This window comes from Hibiscus syriacus, unplaced genomic scaffold, assembly GCF_006381635.1.
Source record: "Hibiscus syriacus cultivar Baekdansim isolate YM2019G1 unplaced genomic scaffold, ASM638163v2 tig00010550_pilon, whole genome shotgun sequence".
In the NCBI taxonomy this organism is placed as follows: domain Eukaryota; kingdom Viridiplantae; phylum Streptophyta; class Magnoliopsida; order Malvales; family Malvaceae; genus Hibiscus; species Hibiscus syriacus.
The window spans coordinates 46,064-66,042 of record NW_024062224.1 but is presented as its reverse complement, the minus strand read 5'-3'; the positions used below and the strand labels follow the sequence as shown (position 1 = coordinate 66,042).

The window sequence follows — 19,979 nt, the reverse complement described above, 5'->3', positions numbered from 1 at the left end:
GATCGGTCTCAACCCGACCCGACCCGACCCGTTGACCGTTGACCGGCGTTGACCAAAACTTTGACGGGCTTTGACCGGGCATTAAACGACCTTTGTTTTTGACCGAGCATACCTATCCTGACATTTTTCGACGTTCCAAATCCGATTCCGCAATCCGTTTTTCGAAATTCAAACCCGAAAGCCTCGAAATTGCCGGTCAAACCCGTTGACTTTGATTTTGACCGAAAATTCCAAATTTCTGAAAAGTCATATTTTATGCTTTCGACGTCCTGAATCCGAATCCGAAGTTCGTTTCGCCAAATTCAAACCGGTAAGCTGTCTTTCACTAATTTATCACCCGATTCGATCCGTTTATCGCAATTAAGCTCCGTTTCTGATATAATTTATGTTAATATGTATCTGAGGAATTATTGGAAGTTGAATTGAAGATCAAAGGCATTCGAATGGAATTTTTATGGTCGATCAGTATTACACGAAAATCGAGGTAATACTTTACTACCTCTTTATGCTTTATAGAACATATTGGTATTGGTAAATGCATGAATGAAAATGTTTGGTCTCGTATGTATAATTAATGAAGATCTACACTAGATACGAATACGGTAGAAAGTAGGTAACTGAATATGGCTCAGATTACTATTATAAGAAATTGGAGGACAGTTGGAATTAAATTACAAGTTCTTGAATTAAGTGATAAAAGAATCAACCATGGATATGTAGATTATAATTTATCTCATTAAAGGTACTTAGATGATAAATTATGAGAATATTTCGATTAGGTAAAATTACGAAATTACCCTTATGTTGGAAAATGACAAGAATTGTCCCTGGAAGTGGATTAATAAATCTGAAAAGAATTATTGATCTGCTAAAACTATTGATGTGCATAAGAAATATTAGTTTTACTTGGAAATTATGGATAACTGATTTTTAACCCCAAGAAGGTTTATACTAGATACTAAAATTCTTTTAAGGAATCATTTCAAGATCAAAGAGTGTTCGAGGAAGCAATTAATCATAGGATCTCTATATTATATTATTTTCGTTAAGAGATAATATCGAAATTATCTGGTTAAGAAATTACGAAAATGCCCTTGAGAGGTAAAATAGTCAGAGTTGACCCTGAAGAAGAAAGCACTTTGAGGATTTGTACTTAACTCGATTAAGTACAAAGTTAATTATTAATATTCTGTCTTTGTAAAGAAAAATTCATAATATTGCGTTTGTAAAATCCGAGAAGGCACTTGACCCGAAAATATCCGAGTTATGAGTAAATACCTGAAGAACAATTTATCGGAGGGTGCTCTTTTATCAGAATTGTTCGAACGGAATGGAATAGATGATAAATTGGAATTAAATAATAAGATCGCATGGAGGAAAAAGATTAAAATACCGTGGATCTGTAAAATAACCAAATTACCCCTGTAATGGAAATGACCCAAGAATATCACCAAGCTCAGGAATGATGGGATATCCTTGAGCTCTGTTATGATTGGAATAAAACTGAAAACCAAAATGACCAAAATACCCTTATGGCCTATATTAAGTAAATGTCTTGGATTAATTAAGGAATCCAAGTAAGCATAGGTATTGGACTACTTTTAAAGGTAATGGAAAATAGTTTAAGTGAGTAGATCAACCCTAAAGCTATGTCAATACCTAAATGGCATAGATATTACTGTAACATGTATTCGTCTTCTCAAGTTTGGCTCGATGATAAATTTTGGAAGTATTCAGCTCAGCTAAGCTCAAGATCGTATTCAATACTAAGAATTGGACGTTTGTTCGACAAATCAACCACGAAGACCAAATTGAATGGAATGGAAGTACAACATGTATCTGAAATTCAGGAACGTTTGAATTACTCTGGAAAATTCTGAAGTAACTGGAATGGACATGACTGCTAAATGAACTAGGTAACCTCAATGACTGAGGATTTAATAAGTGATTTGGATAAGTCTGGAAACTCTGATGAGTTTACGTAGTGTACAATTACAATGGGTTATGAACAAATTAATCAAGTACGTCAGCATTCCATGATATTATGGAAACGTGGAAATGAAATAAAGACATTGGAAGATTTGGTCTACGGACAAGAATTTGTGGTATTAAAGAGTAAATACCTTAGAAGGAAAATGAATTTACCAGTAGACATATATTGTTAAGGTTCTGAATCTTTGTTCTCAAGTTGTTCGATTATCCGATCAATTGACATGGATGTATAGGATTCTGAATACCCTTCTGATTACATACAGCTTCTGAAAACTGTCCGAATAAGATAATATCATGATAATTCACATTCTGAATAACTGATGATTCTGTCAGTTAATGAACTCTTCCAATAGTGATTCTAAATTCCAACATTCTATCGACATACTGAAGAACTGTGTTTCTCTGCCTGATACAGTACCTCTAAACAATAACTATAAACTCTTGTGTGTTCCCTACTCACGTGAATATTTTATCTGATTTTCGATTTGAATTCTGATCTGATACTTGACATGGATTCTGATCTGATATCTGACATGGATTCTGATCTGATACTTGACTTGGATTCTGATATGTTACTTGAACTGATTTCTGATATGATACTTGACATGATTTATGTTTTGATTTTTGATATATCCGTTTACGGACGGAAAATGTTTTAATTGGGGGGTATTGTTGAAGGAAGAAGTTTCACAGGTTCCTCGGCTTTGTGCTCAGGGCCTTATAGGATGTGTTGGGTTGAGTGTATGGTTCTGGGGAACCTACACATTATGATGTGTTGGGATGGGAGTATATATATATATATATATGTTTTAAAAGATCTGAAAAGTTACATGGTTTTTGGGAACACACTAGATAACCTATTCTGATCTCCTGAACTCAGTCATCCGAAATATTTGTCTGAACTGAAAGCTCAATGTCCGTTACCATCTGAAATATTAGTAGGATCTCTGCTCAGCATAAAAATCTATAAATATTTGGAAATAATAAGGATATGTATGTTTATCTGTATCTGCACGTTCTTCTGCATCATCTGGTAGTTCTGTATTACTGAGATTTTCGAAGCTCACTCTATTACTCACCTTTTCAGGTTAAAATAATTGTACCAGTGCATCTATCGACTTCAGTAAGGGAGTTTTTCCGGCGTTGTTGCAGAGAATGATACATGTGATTAGGGGGCATGTAATTGTATTTTGATTTATATACGAGTCTGGAAATCTGTTTTATTTTTAAATAGTGACAATTGATTTTATAAGTTACATGTTTCAATAAAAGTTTTAAAATTTCCGCTATTTTTACAGTGGGTCACTCTGGTGGCCCTAATGTGACTTCCCGGATTGGATCGGATCGGATCCTCCGCATTGGTCTGGGGGGTTACATTTAGACTCCCTTATATGCATATATATATACACACACACGTGTATTTTAGATATTAGACTTGATATCTTATAATAATTTGAATAAAATGTCATTAAAATGCAAAATATCATATTAAGTATTTGATTTAAATTCCATAAATAATTATAAGAGCATATTTCAAGTAATTGACATATGTTATTGGTTAAGTTGTTGCCTTTCAGCCCATACGTCCAAGGTTCAAATTTATTTACAAATATATTCTCATGCATTTTTTTTTTTTTTTTGAAATCATGGTGACATATCACCACCTCAATGAATTTAAAGAAAATTGTTCTTTTTGCCCCCCTAAGATCCTTATAAAAGAATTGTGAGGTTTCCAAAATCTAATAAAATTAAATGGCTTCATCTGTTGCTCTCTTAGAGTTACTAGATGAAAATTACTCTTAAAATTCGCTGTGATAAATAATATGACCGACTGAAGAGTAAATAAACAAGAACATCGATAAAGTGAAAAAGGAAGAACGTCGTAGACAATACATAATGAGAAGGTTGGCATATCGCGAGTATTCAAGACTGTAGGTTGATAGAACTGTCGAAACTAATCAATTGCATCAGATTGAACTGCAACGAGAGACTATTAGGCACGCAATTCAAGATATAAAGACCGAACTTAGTCTTTTTACTACTGTGAAATCGAAGTCAAGGAGTGCATTGACAACAATGATGCACCTCTACCATACCCACAATTGGAGGGGTGGAGTCCATAACGAAGGAATCAATGCTGATGTCCATGCTGCCATTCGACAATGGGCAGAGAACAGCGCAAACTTTGATATCCTAACATGATTCTGGTTCAGTCTTTTTGTTTCCTTTCTTTATTGGTTAGTAGCCATTCCCACACAATGCCACTCTTCAATGGGAAGTGAACACGATCATTCTTGTTTAATATTTTTCAATATCCTATGATAGCCAGTTTCTCAATTTTTATAAAATAAGAGGTTTGGATTATGGATATGCTAGATCCGATTGGAAGCTTGCTCTTATTCTTTTTGTCTAGAGAGCTTCTCGTGTTCTGTTGTGTTCATATTTTTTGATGTTTTGTATATATTTGATGGGGCATCATTGTATTTTATGTTGCAAGAGGTTTGCGTTGTTTCCTTGGGCTGCTGTTTGTTCTTTCTAGAGTTCAAGCCTAAGCTCGTCTTTCTGCTCATTGTGGGCGGTTCTGTTTTTTTTTGGGATCTTTTTCGAGTGTCGGTTTTGTTGTTGCAGGTTTTCTTCTTACTGCTGCGAAGGTTCTTTTTTGGTTGGTATGGTTTAGGTGAGGTACATTAGTTTCGTGCAAGTGATGCTCCTTCACGAGTGTAGTGGTGCTTTAGTTGGTGGTGGAATTTTGTTGTTGTTTGAACTCTAAATTTGATTTTATCACGAATATTCTTTTTTCTCTCATTAGGGTTCAAGGAGTGCTTTTTTATTATTATTGAGATTCATGGTAATGTCTTTTTACTATTGTATGATTTTCCTTCTTTAATCATACTACCGCCTTTTAGGAAAAAAGGTAGACATAAGTTAAAATAAACTTTTAATTTTCGTAAAGCAAAAAGAATGAAATTCATGATTAGACCATAGTTAAAGAAATTTATTGTTGTTTTCATGATTAACACCATCCTTAAAGATATTATTAAAGTCGATCAAATCTGAAATTTCAACTTCTTAAATATTTAAGTTAAAAATGTAATCATGTTTATATTCCGATTTGAATTTAAATATTAAGCATGTTAAAAATGAAAAGGAAAAGAAAAACCTACAAAGGTTTTTAATCCCTAATTAACAATCAAGTCCAGTAACTATAAGATTGATCGAGTAGCATAGTCTTTGGACATATTTAAAAATAAATAATTCAAAATTAGTGGCATATGAGATTGTAAAAAAGAATACAAGTATGAATCAGTCTACGACGCACGTTGCATACTACATGTACCACTAAAACGACGTACCGAATCGTACCACAAGTAAATTTGTTTTTATTATGTAAATATTAAAAAGTATAAGGAATTATTTAAAATTAATCATTTATTAAATTTTACTTTTAATTTTAATAAAATTATAATAAAATTATAATTTTTTATTAAAAAGTATAAGGAATTATTTAAAATTAATCATTTATTAAATTTTACTTTTAATTTTAATAAAATTATAATTTTTTATTAAAAATAATAATTAATTTGATTGTAATCAGTCACGTACCGATTCAAGAATTCATTCGAGATAAAAAAAAATATTAACTTAGATTTGAGAAAAATTATCGAAGTCACGTACCAATGCATATAATAACCAAAAAGGTTAAGGTATTTGTTATTATTAAGGTATTATTATCGTTACTAGGCCAGTAAATATTTAAAGTAATATTTAAGAATGGTCAATGGAAGTTACTTGTGTTCGTCACGATTACAAGGTAGGGAGAGTCTCAAGGGTTTTGGTTAAAACCTCTGCTCCTCCCGTCCGATTTAAATCATTTATTTTTTGTTTTAAGGATCGTAATTTTGCCGGAAAACAAACAACTCCTGAGATAACATTCTGGGTAAAATTGAAGACAGAAAAAGGAACAATGCCTAGCAAGTTAAAGAGAGCAATCGGTGCAGTGAAAGACCATACCAGTATCAGTCTGGCCAAGGTGGTGAACACCAATTCCGCCACCCTCGAAGTGGCCGTCCTCAAGGCCACCACCCACGACCAATCCCCCATCCACGAACGTCACGTCGACGAAATCCTCAAAACCGTCTCATCCAACCGTACTTTCGCCGGAATTGCCGCCCGTTCCATCGCCAAACGGTTAGGCAAAACCAAGAGCTGGGTGGTTGCCCTCAAGTGTTTGATGCTCGTCCTTCGTGTTTTCCAGGACGGTGATCCTTATTTCCCTAAAGAAGTCCTCCACGCATTGAACCGTAAAGCCAGGATCCTAAACAGAGACGAATCCAGTTCCGGACCGTGCGATTTCGCCGCTTTCGTCAAAGCGTTCGCCGCTTATCTCGAGGAGCGTTTGGATTGCTTCCTCACGGGGAAGCTTCAAAGACGGTTCACGTTCATGGATAAACAAATTAGCCACCCAAGGAGCCGTCGAGTTAACCAACAACCCGTTCGACATATGAAGCCACCCATGTTGCTCGACCGGATTTCGTATTGGCAACGGTTACTTGAAAAAGCCATCGCCACAAAACCGACAGGCTCCGCCAAGACGAACCGATTGGTTCTGATGTCGTTTTACGCCGTCGTACGAGAAAGCTTCGATCTTTACAGGGACATATCAAACGGACTCGGACTCGTGTTAGATGGTTTCTTCTATTTACAGCATCAATCATGTATTAGTACCATCGAGTACTGCGTTAAAGCCAGGAAACAATTCGAAGATCTGTCGTGTTTTTACGAGAACTGTAAGAGACTTGCAGTTGGGAGAACCTCGGATTATCCGAGTGTTCATGGCATATCAGAAGAGCTGTTGGAGACATTGAAGGAGTTCGTTAAAGACCAAGCTTCGTTCCCATGTCCGAAATCGCCTCATTTGGTTCATCTCCTATCGACGGCAGCCAAGGATCTGTCAGTTTCAGAAAGAGAACCTGAAACTGGTCCAAGAATTTCAACAAGTTCAACAACATTGGAAGATTTGATGAAACACCAAGCACAATCTTTTGGAGCAATTAGAGCATCTTTCTCGGTCGAGAATTTCTCGGAATTGTCGAGAAAACAGTTTCATGAACAAGAACAAGAGTCTTACAATAACGTAGCTGAAACTGGTTCAAACCATTCGTTACCCATTGATCAAGAGCAAAATGTGAATATAGATTTCATATCCTTCGATGAATGGCCAACCGTAGATCATAATAATGCCCAAATACAGAAAATTACAGAAACATCATCGTTTTCATCTAAGGGTGAACATGTTTGTTGGGAGCTTGCTTTAATAGAGGCGCATGCAGCTTCTCAAAACGATCAATCTTTCATCGACAACTGGACACAACAAGCTTCTCAAAATGGAACCAGTGGCGTCTCATTTTCCAACAATTGGTTTCAAGAAGATCATCAAGCTTCTCAAAATGGAGCCATGGGCGATTCATATATGAATGACTGGTTACTACAACACCACCACCACCTACAGCACGAGCAAGCTTCAAATGATGTAGCCAATAGCCATTCGTGTTTCGATGACTGGTTAAAAGAAGACAATAATCAACTAGTAGTACCCAATGGCAACGCCTGTTTCGGTGACTGGCTTCAAGGAAACGAAGTTATAAAAGCAGGAAAACAAAACCAGAACTGGAACAACAATGGTGGTAACGACAACTGGGAGCTTGTGTTAATAGAAGCCGCCGCAACACAAGCTTCTCAACCTTTATTCAACGGAATCGAACCATCGATGGCGAATCATTTACCCATTGCACCTCAACTTCAATACAATCCATTTCTTGAAGACGAAACAGATATCTCAGCATCCACTGCCCACGACAATGTTGCCGGTTTCCCTGATGGGTTCTCAATGGTACCAACCATATTTCAGGCGACACCGCCGACTTTCTTTGCTCAAAGTTCCAACCAAATACCGGCGCCGATGTTTCAAGGGATACCGACAAAAGCGTTTGGGGAAGGTGAATCTAACAACCCTTATGCTCCATGGCCGACTACTAGTAGGTCATTAGATCAACAAAATATTTTCCTTCAACACCTGTGGTTGCAGTGAACCAAATATAGTTTTATATATTGTTGAGTTACTAAAGTATATACTAACTTTGTAAATAGCTTTGTAAAACAATTTCACGGGTTGCAAATGTTTAAATTTGAAAAAAAAACTAAAAATAATCAAGTCTATGAATTTTTACTTATTCATAGTTTTATATATAAGTATGATTTTGAAAAAAATAGATGGATGATTAAAACAGAATCGTGAGAATAATTAGGTGATTAAATATGTATTTACCCTAATTTTTAATATTGTAGCATAATGAGATAACTAGGTTGGTTCCATGTTTTTAGGTCGCTCGATTATATATACAGGGTTAGGATCCACTTACATCTAGTGTAAAGTTTTTAGTTTTACACCTTTTTAAGGATATTGGATGTAAGGAAAATAAAAGGTTGATATTAACTCGTTGTTTCTTTTTCCATTGAATATCTTCACATTTCTTACTGTTAGTCTTAGCCTTTAATTTTTTTTCATCCAACGATCATAAAACTGTGTAAAACTAAAAAATTTACACTATGTGCGCACGCACATACAAACGAAAATCATATTCAAATATAATCCAAGGGTCCAAAGCAAAGAAGAACAATATGATAACAAATAAGTGTTATTCGATTAGTTGTGGCGATGTCAAATCCGACCCTAAAAAAAGATAAACAAAAAACAACAACCAAATGAACGAAAATGTGCCAAAATGCAGAGAAAAACATATAATAAAGTATAAGAAAACATGCTATAAAAGTTGAATAAAAAATAAAAAATAACAAAAAATATCAATGGAGAAAACCAACACTAAATCTGGTGTTGCTACTTGCATGGATGAGAACATAAAATATTCAAATCATCACATTTATTTATATAAAAATATATTTTTATCATTAGAGTAAAATATATGTATTATTAAAGTCATGTTTTGTAACGCCCCGAATCCCAGGTTAGAAGTTTTGGACTAACCCGAGATGGGCCTTGGGTTAATTTCTAACTTGTAATAGGTTTTGACCCAAATTAAAGTGGATTGGGCTTGAGGTAAGCCCAATAGGGAGTTAAAAATGACATTTTTAATCTACAGTCAGAATTAGAGGGACCAAGGTAGCAATTATATCTTTTAAAATTTCAAAAGGATGAAATCTTTAATTGCTTGGTGAGATCACGTTTGATACTCTATCTTTTTCTCAACTCTTCCTTGTCTCTTCTTCCTCTCCAAATCTTCATATTCTTTTTTCTTCTCCTCTAAGTTAAGCTAGTTAAAGGTGATAAATTTGGAACACAACAACCCTAGTTCAACAATACCAAGGTAAGGAGTGAATTCAACATATTTATAACTTTCTTTTGAACCCTCAACTTCACCATTTCACCATGGGATCCAAGAACGATTTTTATGAGGTTTAAGAGTTTTTGTGGGGTTTAAGAGTTTTCAAGATTTCAGCCCATTTTCAATAATCCATAGGTTTAGGAAGTGTTCTTGTTACCTTATTAACCATTTCTTTCAGCTAGTAATCTATCCCTTGATGTTTGTCTAGTGAGAGAGACTGGAGAAAACTTTAAAGCTAAAGGGAAGGAAAAACTCACCCTTAGTTGAGTATTGGGTGTTTTCACCAGTTTAGCATCAAAGGTAACTCACTTTTGACTCAACTATACCATGTATAAGTCATTTAGTTGAAATGTAGTAGGTTACATGAGCTTGAAGCACTCCCATGGTAGATTTCATGTTTTAGAGTTATAAATATGTTTAAAGCCTTATTTATCCTCCTTTGTATCTACATAAAACATTAATAATGTTTGGGGACCTCACCAAGGTCTTTGGGGATATAAGAATAGGAGTTTTTACACCTATTTTATGCTCTCTGCAGGTTGAGTATCGATACTAAAGGAATAATATTGAAACTTGTTCTTTGGGGATAGAATAATGTTTCTTGGCAAGTGTATCGAAACTCTTTCAAGAGTATTTCGATACTTTGGATCATAGTTTCGAAACTCCCTGAAAGTATCGAAACTAGTTGGTCCAGAATGTTTAAAAGTATCGATACTTGTAGAAAATATCAAAACTTTTCCAGGAGTATCGATACTTTTAGTTTGTTTTGGACAAAAAGGCTAATTTTTAAGGGAATTAGACTCGTGGTACCCCAAAACTTTAGTATATCCTCAAATAATTAATATTAGAATAGTAGAAATAAAATATAGCTAGGTTTACATAAAAACTAGCCTTGTTTGTACTCCTTGTAATCACATAAGACTTTAAAGAATGTTTGGGGACCTCACTAGGGTATTTGGGAATGAAATATAGCATTTTCATAAGTGTTTTATGACTTCTGTAGGTATAACATCGATACTATAGGGATAATATTGATATTTGTTCTTTGTTTTGGGCAAATTCTTGGGTTTCTAGGCAGGAGTATCGATACTCTTTTAAGAGTATCGAAATTTTGGGTCATAGTTTCGAAAGTTCTAGAAAGTTTCGAAACTAGACAGAACAGAATGTTTAAAAGTATCGGTATTTATAAAAAATATCGAAACTTTTATAGGAGTATCGATACTCTTGGGTTAGTATCGATACGTTCAGTTTGTTTTGGGCAAAAAGGCCAATTTCTAAGGGAATTAGACTTAATGTACCCCAACACTTCAGCATTTCCTCACATATGACTTCAAGTGAGAACATTAATGATATTTGATTCAAACGTAGAAACGAGAATAAAGTAAGGTGAAATAAGACTAGCCTTGTTTGAATGCTCGGGAAAACGACCAGGACATTCGAGTTTCGTTAGAAAAGATAGCAGAGTCAAAAATATAGATTCAGTCATGATATCATTAGGGAGTGCGCAAGGCACTTTAAGCTGGCTAGTTTGGGCGCAAGGTCTATCACTCAAAGAGTGGACTAGTTGAGAGTGTGGTGTCCGATCCAGAGATTCCAAGGGCCACATTCTCGGTAGACTAGAGGGGTGTGTGAGCTCCAAGATGCAGAGCCCTCAGCCGCAATATGATGTCTACCATAGAATAGAGAGTGAGTATACAAGTATACTCACTAAAGTAGAAAAACAATAGACCAGTAGACCATATAGTAGTATACTTGATAGCTTGAGTATTTCAGTAACAAACTTTTAGTATGTTTTAGTAGTGTGGCGCTGAGCTAGTTAGCTTAGCCTTCGGATTGTTTTCCGTAAGCAGGTCAGTAGATTGAGAGTTCGAGGAGCAGTAGATATATCATGGTCCAGACCCAATTCAAATTTAGAGTACATCTCAGTAGTTTTTTAAGGGCATGTATATTTTATAAACCCTGTTGTATCAGTTGAGTCATAAATTTTATTAAGAGTCGGTATGTAATATTTTTATTGTAAATATTTATTTTGGGAGCTCCCAAGTATAAAGTTTTAAATTATATTATTTCATGGATGTTTTATTTGTGGAAATGGTCGTTTTATAGTACAAAAAAAGAGTAAGGTGTTGGTCAGCCACTCCGGTGGTTCCGTGTGGCATCCTACATCGGTCGACTGTGTGTCGTACTGGTCTAGGGTGTTACAGGAACTCAGTATTTTGCATTATTTTTGTGGATGTATTTTGGGAGCTCCCCGTTATTTGTAAACCCAATTTATTACTATGTTTTTATATTATATTATGGATGTCTAAATTTCAGAGATTTACAAACAGTTTTAAAAGAAAATTTTTGGGTCACTATTTCTGTAGTCTCGTGTAACATTGTAATCCATGGATCTTCGGATCTAACTGGACTAGGGTGTTACATGTTTATTTATATATAGAGATGTGATAATCAAATCGTTCGAGTTAAATTAATTCATGTTGAGTTAATTTCAGTTTAGATTATATTTGATTTAATTCGTGTAAAATCAAATTGTGTTCTAATTTAAAGGTCTATGATAAGTCTATTTAAGTTGGATATCGAATTTTGGCTAATATCGGATTGAGTTCATATCAGATTTGGTCAATATTAGATTAATCAATCTTTAGATTTTCAGATTATTTCGAGTTGAGTTAGATATGATTCATGAGTTAGGTATGTTAATATTTTATAAATAATTAATGTTATTTAAAAGTTTAAATTTATATAATTGTATAATTATAATTTATATAATTAAACATAAGAAATTAATATGTAATTATATTATGTTTGTCTAACATATACAGATAATTCTTATTTTTTTTATTAAGTTATGGTGATTATAAATGATAGTATATCTTTCACTATTTAACAATAAATGGTCAAATACTCTAGAGTTGATAGAAAAACTATATATTCTAGGTTAATGAGAAAATATACTTTCTAGCTAAATGACGTTTCTAAAGACAATATACAAATATTAGTTGTGAAAATTTATTGGCTAAACTATTTATTTGGTCATCTAATTATTCTTATAGTTCTATTTTGATCACCTAACTATTTTTTTTTCAAAATCATACATAAAATTATAATTTAGTTAAGTTTAGTTACTTGTCGTTAAAAAATTAACGATAAAATAATATCACGTCATCATTGAAAAAATAAAAAATATCATATAAGTTGTTTTGTTAGCGGGTGATCAAAATATAACTAAAATATGATTTTATGTATAATATTAAAAAGAATAATTGGATGATTAAAATAAAACTAGAAAAATAATTGTATGATTAAATACATAATTTACGTATATTTATTTTACTAATGCACGAATCAACTTACCTCTATGGTTAAATGAATCGTTATTTCTAGAGGTTACGAGTTTGAACACCAATTATCATTGTCAAATAATTAAAAATATTTAGAATAAATAATATTTTATAATTACCTTAGTTTAATAAAAAATAAAATAAAATATTTATTAAAACTTAAAAAAAAACCCTGTTCAGATGACATGACTGATACTTTTTGGGTAAGTGTTTTGAAAATTCAGATCTAGTGATGTTAAATTTAATAATAAATATATGCTTTCATATATATTTTTATTTTTAAATAGTGATTTTTTTGGGTTATAAAACCAGCATAAGTCGAGTTCGATTTAGGGAATAAATAAAAAACTTTGAACGGAAATAAATGTAGAAAAAGAAAAGTAATTTTCCGATCAATGTGAGGAATAAAAATGTATTCTTTTCTTATTCTAAATTTGGGTGTTCCACTGTTATCCATCCGATGCAATTAGAATTCATTAGATAAATTACTTCTAGTTTGCATCGTTATCTGTTGGCGATAGTTTCGTGAAGAAACCTTCCTCAACAAATTAAAATGGCATATTCTCATAAAAGTCCATATCGGTAGACCGAATAGTGCTTTTGATTTCTCTCTTCTAAAGTATTTTGTTCCCAATTATTTTATTTTAGAAAAAAAAAAGTGCCTGTGTTAATAAAATCATAAAAAGTGTTAGTTAACAAATAGTTTTTTTTTAAGTTTTTTTAAGATTAGTTAATAAATAATTAATGCTCTAATATAAAGGCATATTACCCTAAAATAAAAATATTAATGGTTAAAATACTTTAGTAAAAAAAGAACAAGGGTCAAATCGACTATTCAATCAAATATTATAAGATTTTTTACCCTAAATGAGACATAGGGGTCAAAACGCTATAAAAAAAAGAACTAAAATCACCATTTTAATAAATGTTTGGGGCTATATAATTTGTCAATTAAAATTAGAGCAAACACACTTAATCAATTGGTCAACTACTCATTTTTGTTCTCTCGTATTCCCTTAGGTCATGTGTTCTATACTCACTATGAGAACTCTCATTCCTTCTCCTAGAGTCTCATATTCCCTTCCTCTTTATGTGAGATTATGATTTAATTTAGAAATTGTCAAAAATAAATAGTTCTAACTAATCCAAAGATCCAAAGAATTATCCTAATTAAAAATTGATTGATATGACATCATAATGATTCGAAAATCGACATGCTATTGACCTAACTCAAAAATTGGTTGTTATGATAGTAACTCTACCTAAAATTAGAGACGGACATATGATTTTATGCAAATGAAATTATAAAATTTTAAGGAGATGCACGTATAAAATTTTAAGGAGAAAATAGAAAATATAAAAAAAACAATAATTATATGAAAATTTAAAATTTCCAGGAGACGATTGCCCCCTTGGTTAGTCCTTGCCTCTAAATCAATCAATCTGATATCAAAAAAATAAAAAAATCAATCGATCTGATATTAACTGATCTAAAAATTAATTGATTCAATCTTGACTAATATCGGACTTATCATAAATCAGAACTAAATTTGATCTGACTTAATCAAACCCAAATCAAATACAATCTAAACTCAAATAATTAAACTTAAAGCCGATCTAAAAATTCTAATTACCACCTCTAAATAAAGTTAATAATGTGAAAGGAAGGTTTTTAAAATTCCAAATTTTATGATTATCAATTATTTACCTAATTTATAAATTTTTAACGTTAAAATATTTTTTCAGTTGATCCTATAAAATCAAATCTATTAATAAAAGCGAGAAATTCCAGAACTAAAAAAAAACATTTTACTTTTCCATTACTTTAATAGAATTTTATTTGCATTACCTTTCACCATTACTTTTCCATTCTGTTTTAATAGAAGTGCGTAAATACCCCCCTCGCCATTCTTCCATTCTGCATTAAACAAGTCTTGAGCTTTCTAACATCAAAACTAAAAGCGCGAGCCTTCGAGAAAAAAGGTGGTAAATTCACAGAGATGGCGACTTTCCCAGTGATCAATTTGGAGAAGCTAAATGGTGATAAGAGATCCGCAACCCTCGAGAAAATCAACGATGCCTGTCAAAACTGGGGCTTCTTTCAGGTATATCTGATCAAATTCAAAACCATTCTCATTATTTATTACTGTTAATTTGTCGTTGGATTCCAGGTACTGGACCATGGGATTCCCCATGATTTTCTGGACACGGTGGAAAGGTTGACGAAGGAGCATTACAAGACGTGCATGGAGCAGAGGTTCAAGGAACTGGTAGCCACCAGCAAAGCCGACCTCACTGATGTTGACTGGGAGAGCACGCTTTTCTTGCGCCATCTTCCACAATCGAACCTGTCTGAAATCCCAGATCTCACTGATGAATACAGGTTAATATCGGTGGAACTAAAGTAATTCATTGTTTCTTAAAATTTAATCCATTTAAAAAAATTGCAGGAAAGTGATCAAGGAATTTGCTGTCAAGTTGGAGAAGCTAGCAGAGGAGCTCCTGGACTTGTTCTGCGAGAATCTTGGACTAGAAAAAGGGTACCTGAAAAATGCATTCAACGGGACAAACGGTCCTACATTCGCCACCAAAGTTAGCAACTATCCGCCGTGCCCGACACCGGACAAAATCAAGGGCCTTCGAGCTCATACCGATGCCGGTGGCATCATATTACTCTTTCAAGACCCTGTAGTTGGCGGTCTCCAGATTCTTAAAGCCGACGAATGGATCGATGTTCCCCCGATGCGCCACTCCATCGTGATAAACCTCGGGGATCAACTCGAGGTATTCGACTCTATCGATTTCTCTGTGTATCGCCATACTACATTATGTTTTGAGAAGTTGAGAAGCTGAATTGTTTGGAACACGCAGGTTATCAGCAATGGGAAATACAAAAAGTGTGGAGCACCAAGTGATGGCACAAACTGAGGGGACTCGAATGTCGATCGCTTCGTTTTACAATCCCGGTAGCGACGCCGTTATCTATCCGGCACCGGCTCTGGTGGAGAATGAAGCAGAAGAGTATCCCAAATATGTGTTTGAAAATTATATGAAGGTGTATGCTGGAACGAAATTCCAGGCCAAGGAGCCAAGGTTTCAAGCCATAAAAGCCATATCCACTGCAACAGCTTAATGTCATGGAGTTCGATCGTGCTTTGTCTATTTATAACTTCTGGTACTAAATAAAAATTAATGAATTCGATGCTTATAAATCGAAAGTAAAAAAAAAAGAATTCTGGGAAAAACTCAGAAGAAAGTCCACGTCTCTTATGTACTAGTTTTATCCATCATGCAACACCAACAATAATTACAATAATATCTTATTACTATATGTATTATTACGTACTAAAATGGGTTTCATCATTTTGTTTTTCTTGGACCAATGAAAGTGAATGCTATGGTAATATTTTATCCGAAAATTACAAACAATTTCTTAAAAGTTTTAAATATTTTTATATTTTTTATTGATAATATATTTTCATCTCTTATAATTATATAAGTTCTTCTTCCTCTTAAAATTTTAAAAGTTCATCCCTAATATAAAATATTGTGTTTATCTTTGTTTTTGATAATAATATTATAAATGTTACAATAATATTGAAATAAATTTTATTTTTAATAAGAAAATTCAAATTTAAATTTTAAGATTTTAAAAAATGTATAATCATGAAACGATAAAAATAAACATAATTTAGAATTTATATTCAAAATTTATAATTACTTACTTTAATAATATTATATCTAAGATTTAATCCTACGTTCCTGTTTTGAGAATATAAAGAAAAATCTGTGGGTAATATATTATTCATCTTTATCGATTTTCTAAGCTTGAAAATAACTTTAATAACAAACGTAGAAACAACTGAAATGAAAAGAAGGCATGTTTTATTTATTATTTATTAAATTATGAAAAAATAATAAAAAGGTTAAATATTAGAATTATATATATAAGTTTTGGTTGAATGTATGACGTAACACAAACTTTCATTTTATAGTATTTTGATTTGATTTTTAAAAAATATCAAAGTCATTTTCGACGTATCATTATTTTATGTTTATATATTATATTCATAAATAATTATATTTATTTTGAAATTAAATGCATATATTTATTTTTTAAAAGTATATAATTAAATTCAATTAAAATTTTTATTTATACAATTAAGCTATAATCATAATTTCATGTATATAATTACATAAAGTGTTTTAAATCATGATCTAGATCTACCAAGTCACATGTATTAATTTGATATAAACAATTAAAAATTAATTTCAGATAGTGTTTTTAAATTATCTTTCAATTTTAAAATTTATCACTATTTTAATTATATTTTGAAGCATTAAAATTATATTAATTAAGTTCTTTTAGTTGTGATTTTATATATTAAATATCGACTCGGATTTAAATTGAAATATATCTATAAATATAGATAAAATTATATATACGAAAATACATATCACGCGAATATTTTTAACACATTAAATTTAAATTGATCATGTAATAAATATGCATATTAATAATTTAATATTAGGGATGATAACAAATCGTGTTAGGATTGAGTTTTTGGTCAACTTGACCCGACTTATAAATATGTATCTTTCACTTGAATTTGATCTGATCCGAAAATTATATATTTTTCATCCGACCCGACCCAAAAATATATATATCATCCATCTGATTCCAGCTTGACCCAAATTTTTAGAGTATAAATTCGATACGACCAACTCGACTGGTATAAAATAAAGACGTAATTAAAAAAATAATATTTTTAAAGAAATTAAATTATTATGTCGGATAGGGTCTGAGTTTTTTTTCACTCTCCACCCAAACTCGACGACCTGACCATAATATGATTTTTTTTAAAATCCGACCTTATCGAATTGAGTCGAATCAAAATCCATCGATTTTGAATTAAATTGTAATCCCTATTTAATATTATCCATATAACATATAGGTAAGTTACTTTAAAATTGGAGATAGTTTGAGTGTAATAAAATCTATAAAGTAAACGAAAGATAGTGTCAACAAATTAAACAATTGAATTAATAAGTGTTAGATATAATGACAGTATACATTACATTTTTAAGGAGAGAATCTAAATATATATTTTAAAAACAACATTATTGAAAAAAATCATCATAAACTTTATACATATGTCATATGACAGACATGAAAAATATTAAAAAAAATAGGCAATTAAATCATAATTTGAAACAAATTGATATCATTAGGAATGTTATTTAATAATAAAAATATATTATTTCATCAAAGTTTAGTTGTTTTTCTTCAAAATCTAAAATAATTAGTAACTACATAAGATAACCTTTTTAATGCTATGATTTTCGTATAATAAAATGAACAATAAAACTGATTGTGTACGATTGAAAAATAACTTGTTAATTAATTGAAAGGCTGGCGGCTAAGAAGTTCATATATATATAAATGGAAGTCACTAACCAGGATTATTAGGTGCATTATTAATCAAATTAGAACAAGATTATGCATGCAAGCATTAATTGTAGAGGATGCAAATAATTTAGGGTTAGACAACTAATAGAAGAATATTTATTTTTCTTTTTTCTTTTTTGAATTAATCATTGACATCCGATCTTTTTGATCGATTAATCCATATCTGGTATTGCAGAGGCGAGGGCGACCCTTCCAACCTAATTTTCTCCGTTCGAGGATTCGAACCCCTGACTATGCTTAAGGGACCTAGTACCTCATCCCACTAGCTAGACCAACGGGTTGTTTGTATATTTATTTATCTTTTATAGTTTAGGAGCATATGATTCGTTGATAAGATATTGACCTTTTGATTTCAGATTAAAAAATAATTAAAAATATTTTATTTAAATTAATCCTTGTTTTTCCAAACAATTTCTGAAAAGTAATCCACTTGAAGAAGCACATGCACCGTCAATATTCGTCAGAATGCAGCAATGAGATGGCCTGCCAATAAGTTCTATTGTCTTCTACATAGGGAAAGTTCTACCATTGCTTTTATTTTATTTGTTTCCCTACAAAATCAGGGTTTTTTTTTCATACAATATTAGAATTATTTGTATTTTTCCAAAATTTTAATACAAAATTAATAAGCATTTTTAGAAAGAATCACCTTTAAAATATTATATATCAATATTATTAATTAAACCGATATTTTATTATAAGATTAGAGTTTGATCCGAATTCGATCGTATTCAAATTAATCAAGAAAAATAAAAAAAATTAGTTTGACTGAAAACAAAAAGTATAATCTATTTTATGTTGATTAAGAATGAAAACACAGTTTGAGTATTTTTTTTTCTTTGTAAGTTTCCTTTTTAGTCAAATAAATATCCTGAATAAATATATATTCTAAAGATTAGGGTTAGACGTAAAAATTATTTTATGGGATTATTCTCATATTATTCTGTTTTTGAAATTAGTGAAAATTTTCTTATTTTACTCGCGATATCTCTCAACAACATTTTTCGTATAAAATCTTAATATTTATTTTATTGAGATATCTCTCAACAAAAAATCATATTATACGAATGGAACGTAACCTTTTTTCTATAATAACATGAAATAATGAATGGGCGAACGAGCTTGCTTTATTTCTGAGTGATGAAAATTTGGTGGAGTGTGGACAAATTTTAACACCAAGTCATTGAGAAAGAATGAACGGTGATGATAAAAGAAATCCATCATGATTTCATCAAACAAAAAATTCTTGTTGAAGATGCTGACATCGACTGTAGTTGTGATCCACGTAAGCTTTCAACTAATTAATCAAAGTGGGTCACTTATAATGACAATGTAAAACAAAGAATCCCGTTTAGTAAGTGTTTGGTTGGTTATTCATACTTTTTATCATTAATTAATTTAAACTCAATTTGTTCTTGCAAGCAACTAATATTTTTTATTTTCATCTTTGTAAAGTTTTTTTACGTTATACATTTTTTAATATTTTGGCCTATATATAATAGGGGCTGCTAAAATAATGTTGATTGTACAATGAATCTTGATTTGGCAATTAATTTTAGGGTAAACTATGTATTTAGTCACTCGATTATTATTTTGCTTATGCTTTGATCATTCAACTATTTTTTTTCAAATCATTAATGACATTACGTTTTGGCTTCATTTTTGTCACTCGCTATTAAAATTTAATAGAAATATTGATGTAACATTACCTTATGATGACACATCAACATAAATTAATTTTTTACAACGGGTAACTAAAATGAAATCATAATG

General features: G+C 31.8%; 3 protein-coding genes across 4 annotated transcripts in view; 2 read left to right on the top strand and 1 right to left on the bottom strand.

Moving 5' to 3' along the window:
• Positions 1–1,173: 1,173 nt before the first annotated feature.
• The window catches only part of LOC120204283 (E3 ubiquitin-protein ligase COP1-like), a 37,942-nt gene continuing 19,136 nt past the window's right edge, over positions 1,174–19,979 (bottom strand). The window contains exon 14 of one of the 2 annotated variants that reach the window (XM_039204387.1): positions 1,174–1,189. The gene's annotated coding sequence lies outside the window, so the exon portion shown is untranslated. Of the gene's footprint in view, positions 1,190–17,254; positions 17,270–19,979 lie in introns of those variants that run through there. The other variant, XM_039204386.1, reaches the window with a different exon arrangement.
• Positions 5,946–10,782, top strand: LOC120204286 (clathrin coat assembly protein AP180-like). The gene is made up of 2 exons (XM_039204389.1): positions 5,946–8,076; positions 10,761–10,782. Exons 1-2 carry the CDS (start codon positions 5,957–5,959, stop codon positions 10,780–10,782), a joined length of 2,142 nt encoding a protein of 713 aa, XP_039060320.1. The 5' UTR covers positions 5,946–5,956.
• LOC120204284 (1-aminocyclopropane-1-carboxylate oxidase-like) lies at positions 14,691–15,603 on the top strand. The gene is made up of 3 exons (XM_039204388.1): positions 14,691–14,841; positions 14,908–15,119; positions 15,187–15,603. Exons 1-3 carry the CDS (start codon positions 14,737–14,739, stop codon positions 15,587–15,589), a joined length of 720 nt encoding a protein of 239 aa, XP_039060319.1. The 5' UTR covers positions 14,691–14,736; the 3' UTR covers positions 15,590–15,603.

What these genes read in the sequence shown, in the direction of transcription:
- LOC120204286 (XM_039204389.1), top strand. Translation starts at nt 5,957, where the DNA reads ATGCCTAGCAAGTTAAAGAGAGCAATCGGTGCAGTGAAAGACCATACC. An exon ending in CTTCAACACCTGTGGTTGCA is followed by an intron (nt 8,077 to 10,760) that starts GTGAACCAAATA and finishes ATTCAAACGTAG; the next exon opens with AAACGAGAATAAAGTAAGGT.
- LOC120204284 (XM_039204388.1), top strand. Translation starts at nt 14,737, where the DNA reads ATGGCGACTTTCCCAGTGATCAATTTGGAGAAGCTAAATGGTGATAAG. An exon ending in AAAACTGGGGCTTCTTTCAG is followed by an intron (nt 14,842 to 14,907) that starts GTATATCTGATC and finishes GTTGGATTCCAG; the next exon opens with GTACTGGACCATGGGATTCC. An exon ending in GATCTCACTGATGAATACAG is followed by an intron (nt 15,120 to 15,186) that starts GTTAATATCGGT and finishes AAAAAATTGCAG; the next exon opens with GAAAGTGATCAAGGAATTTG.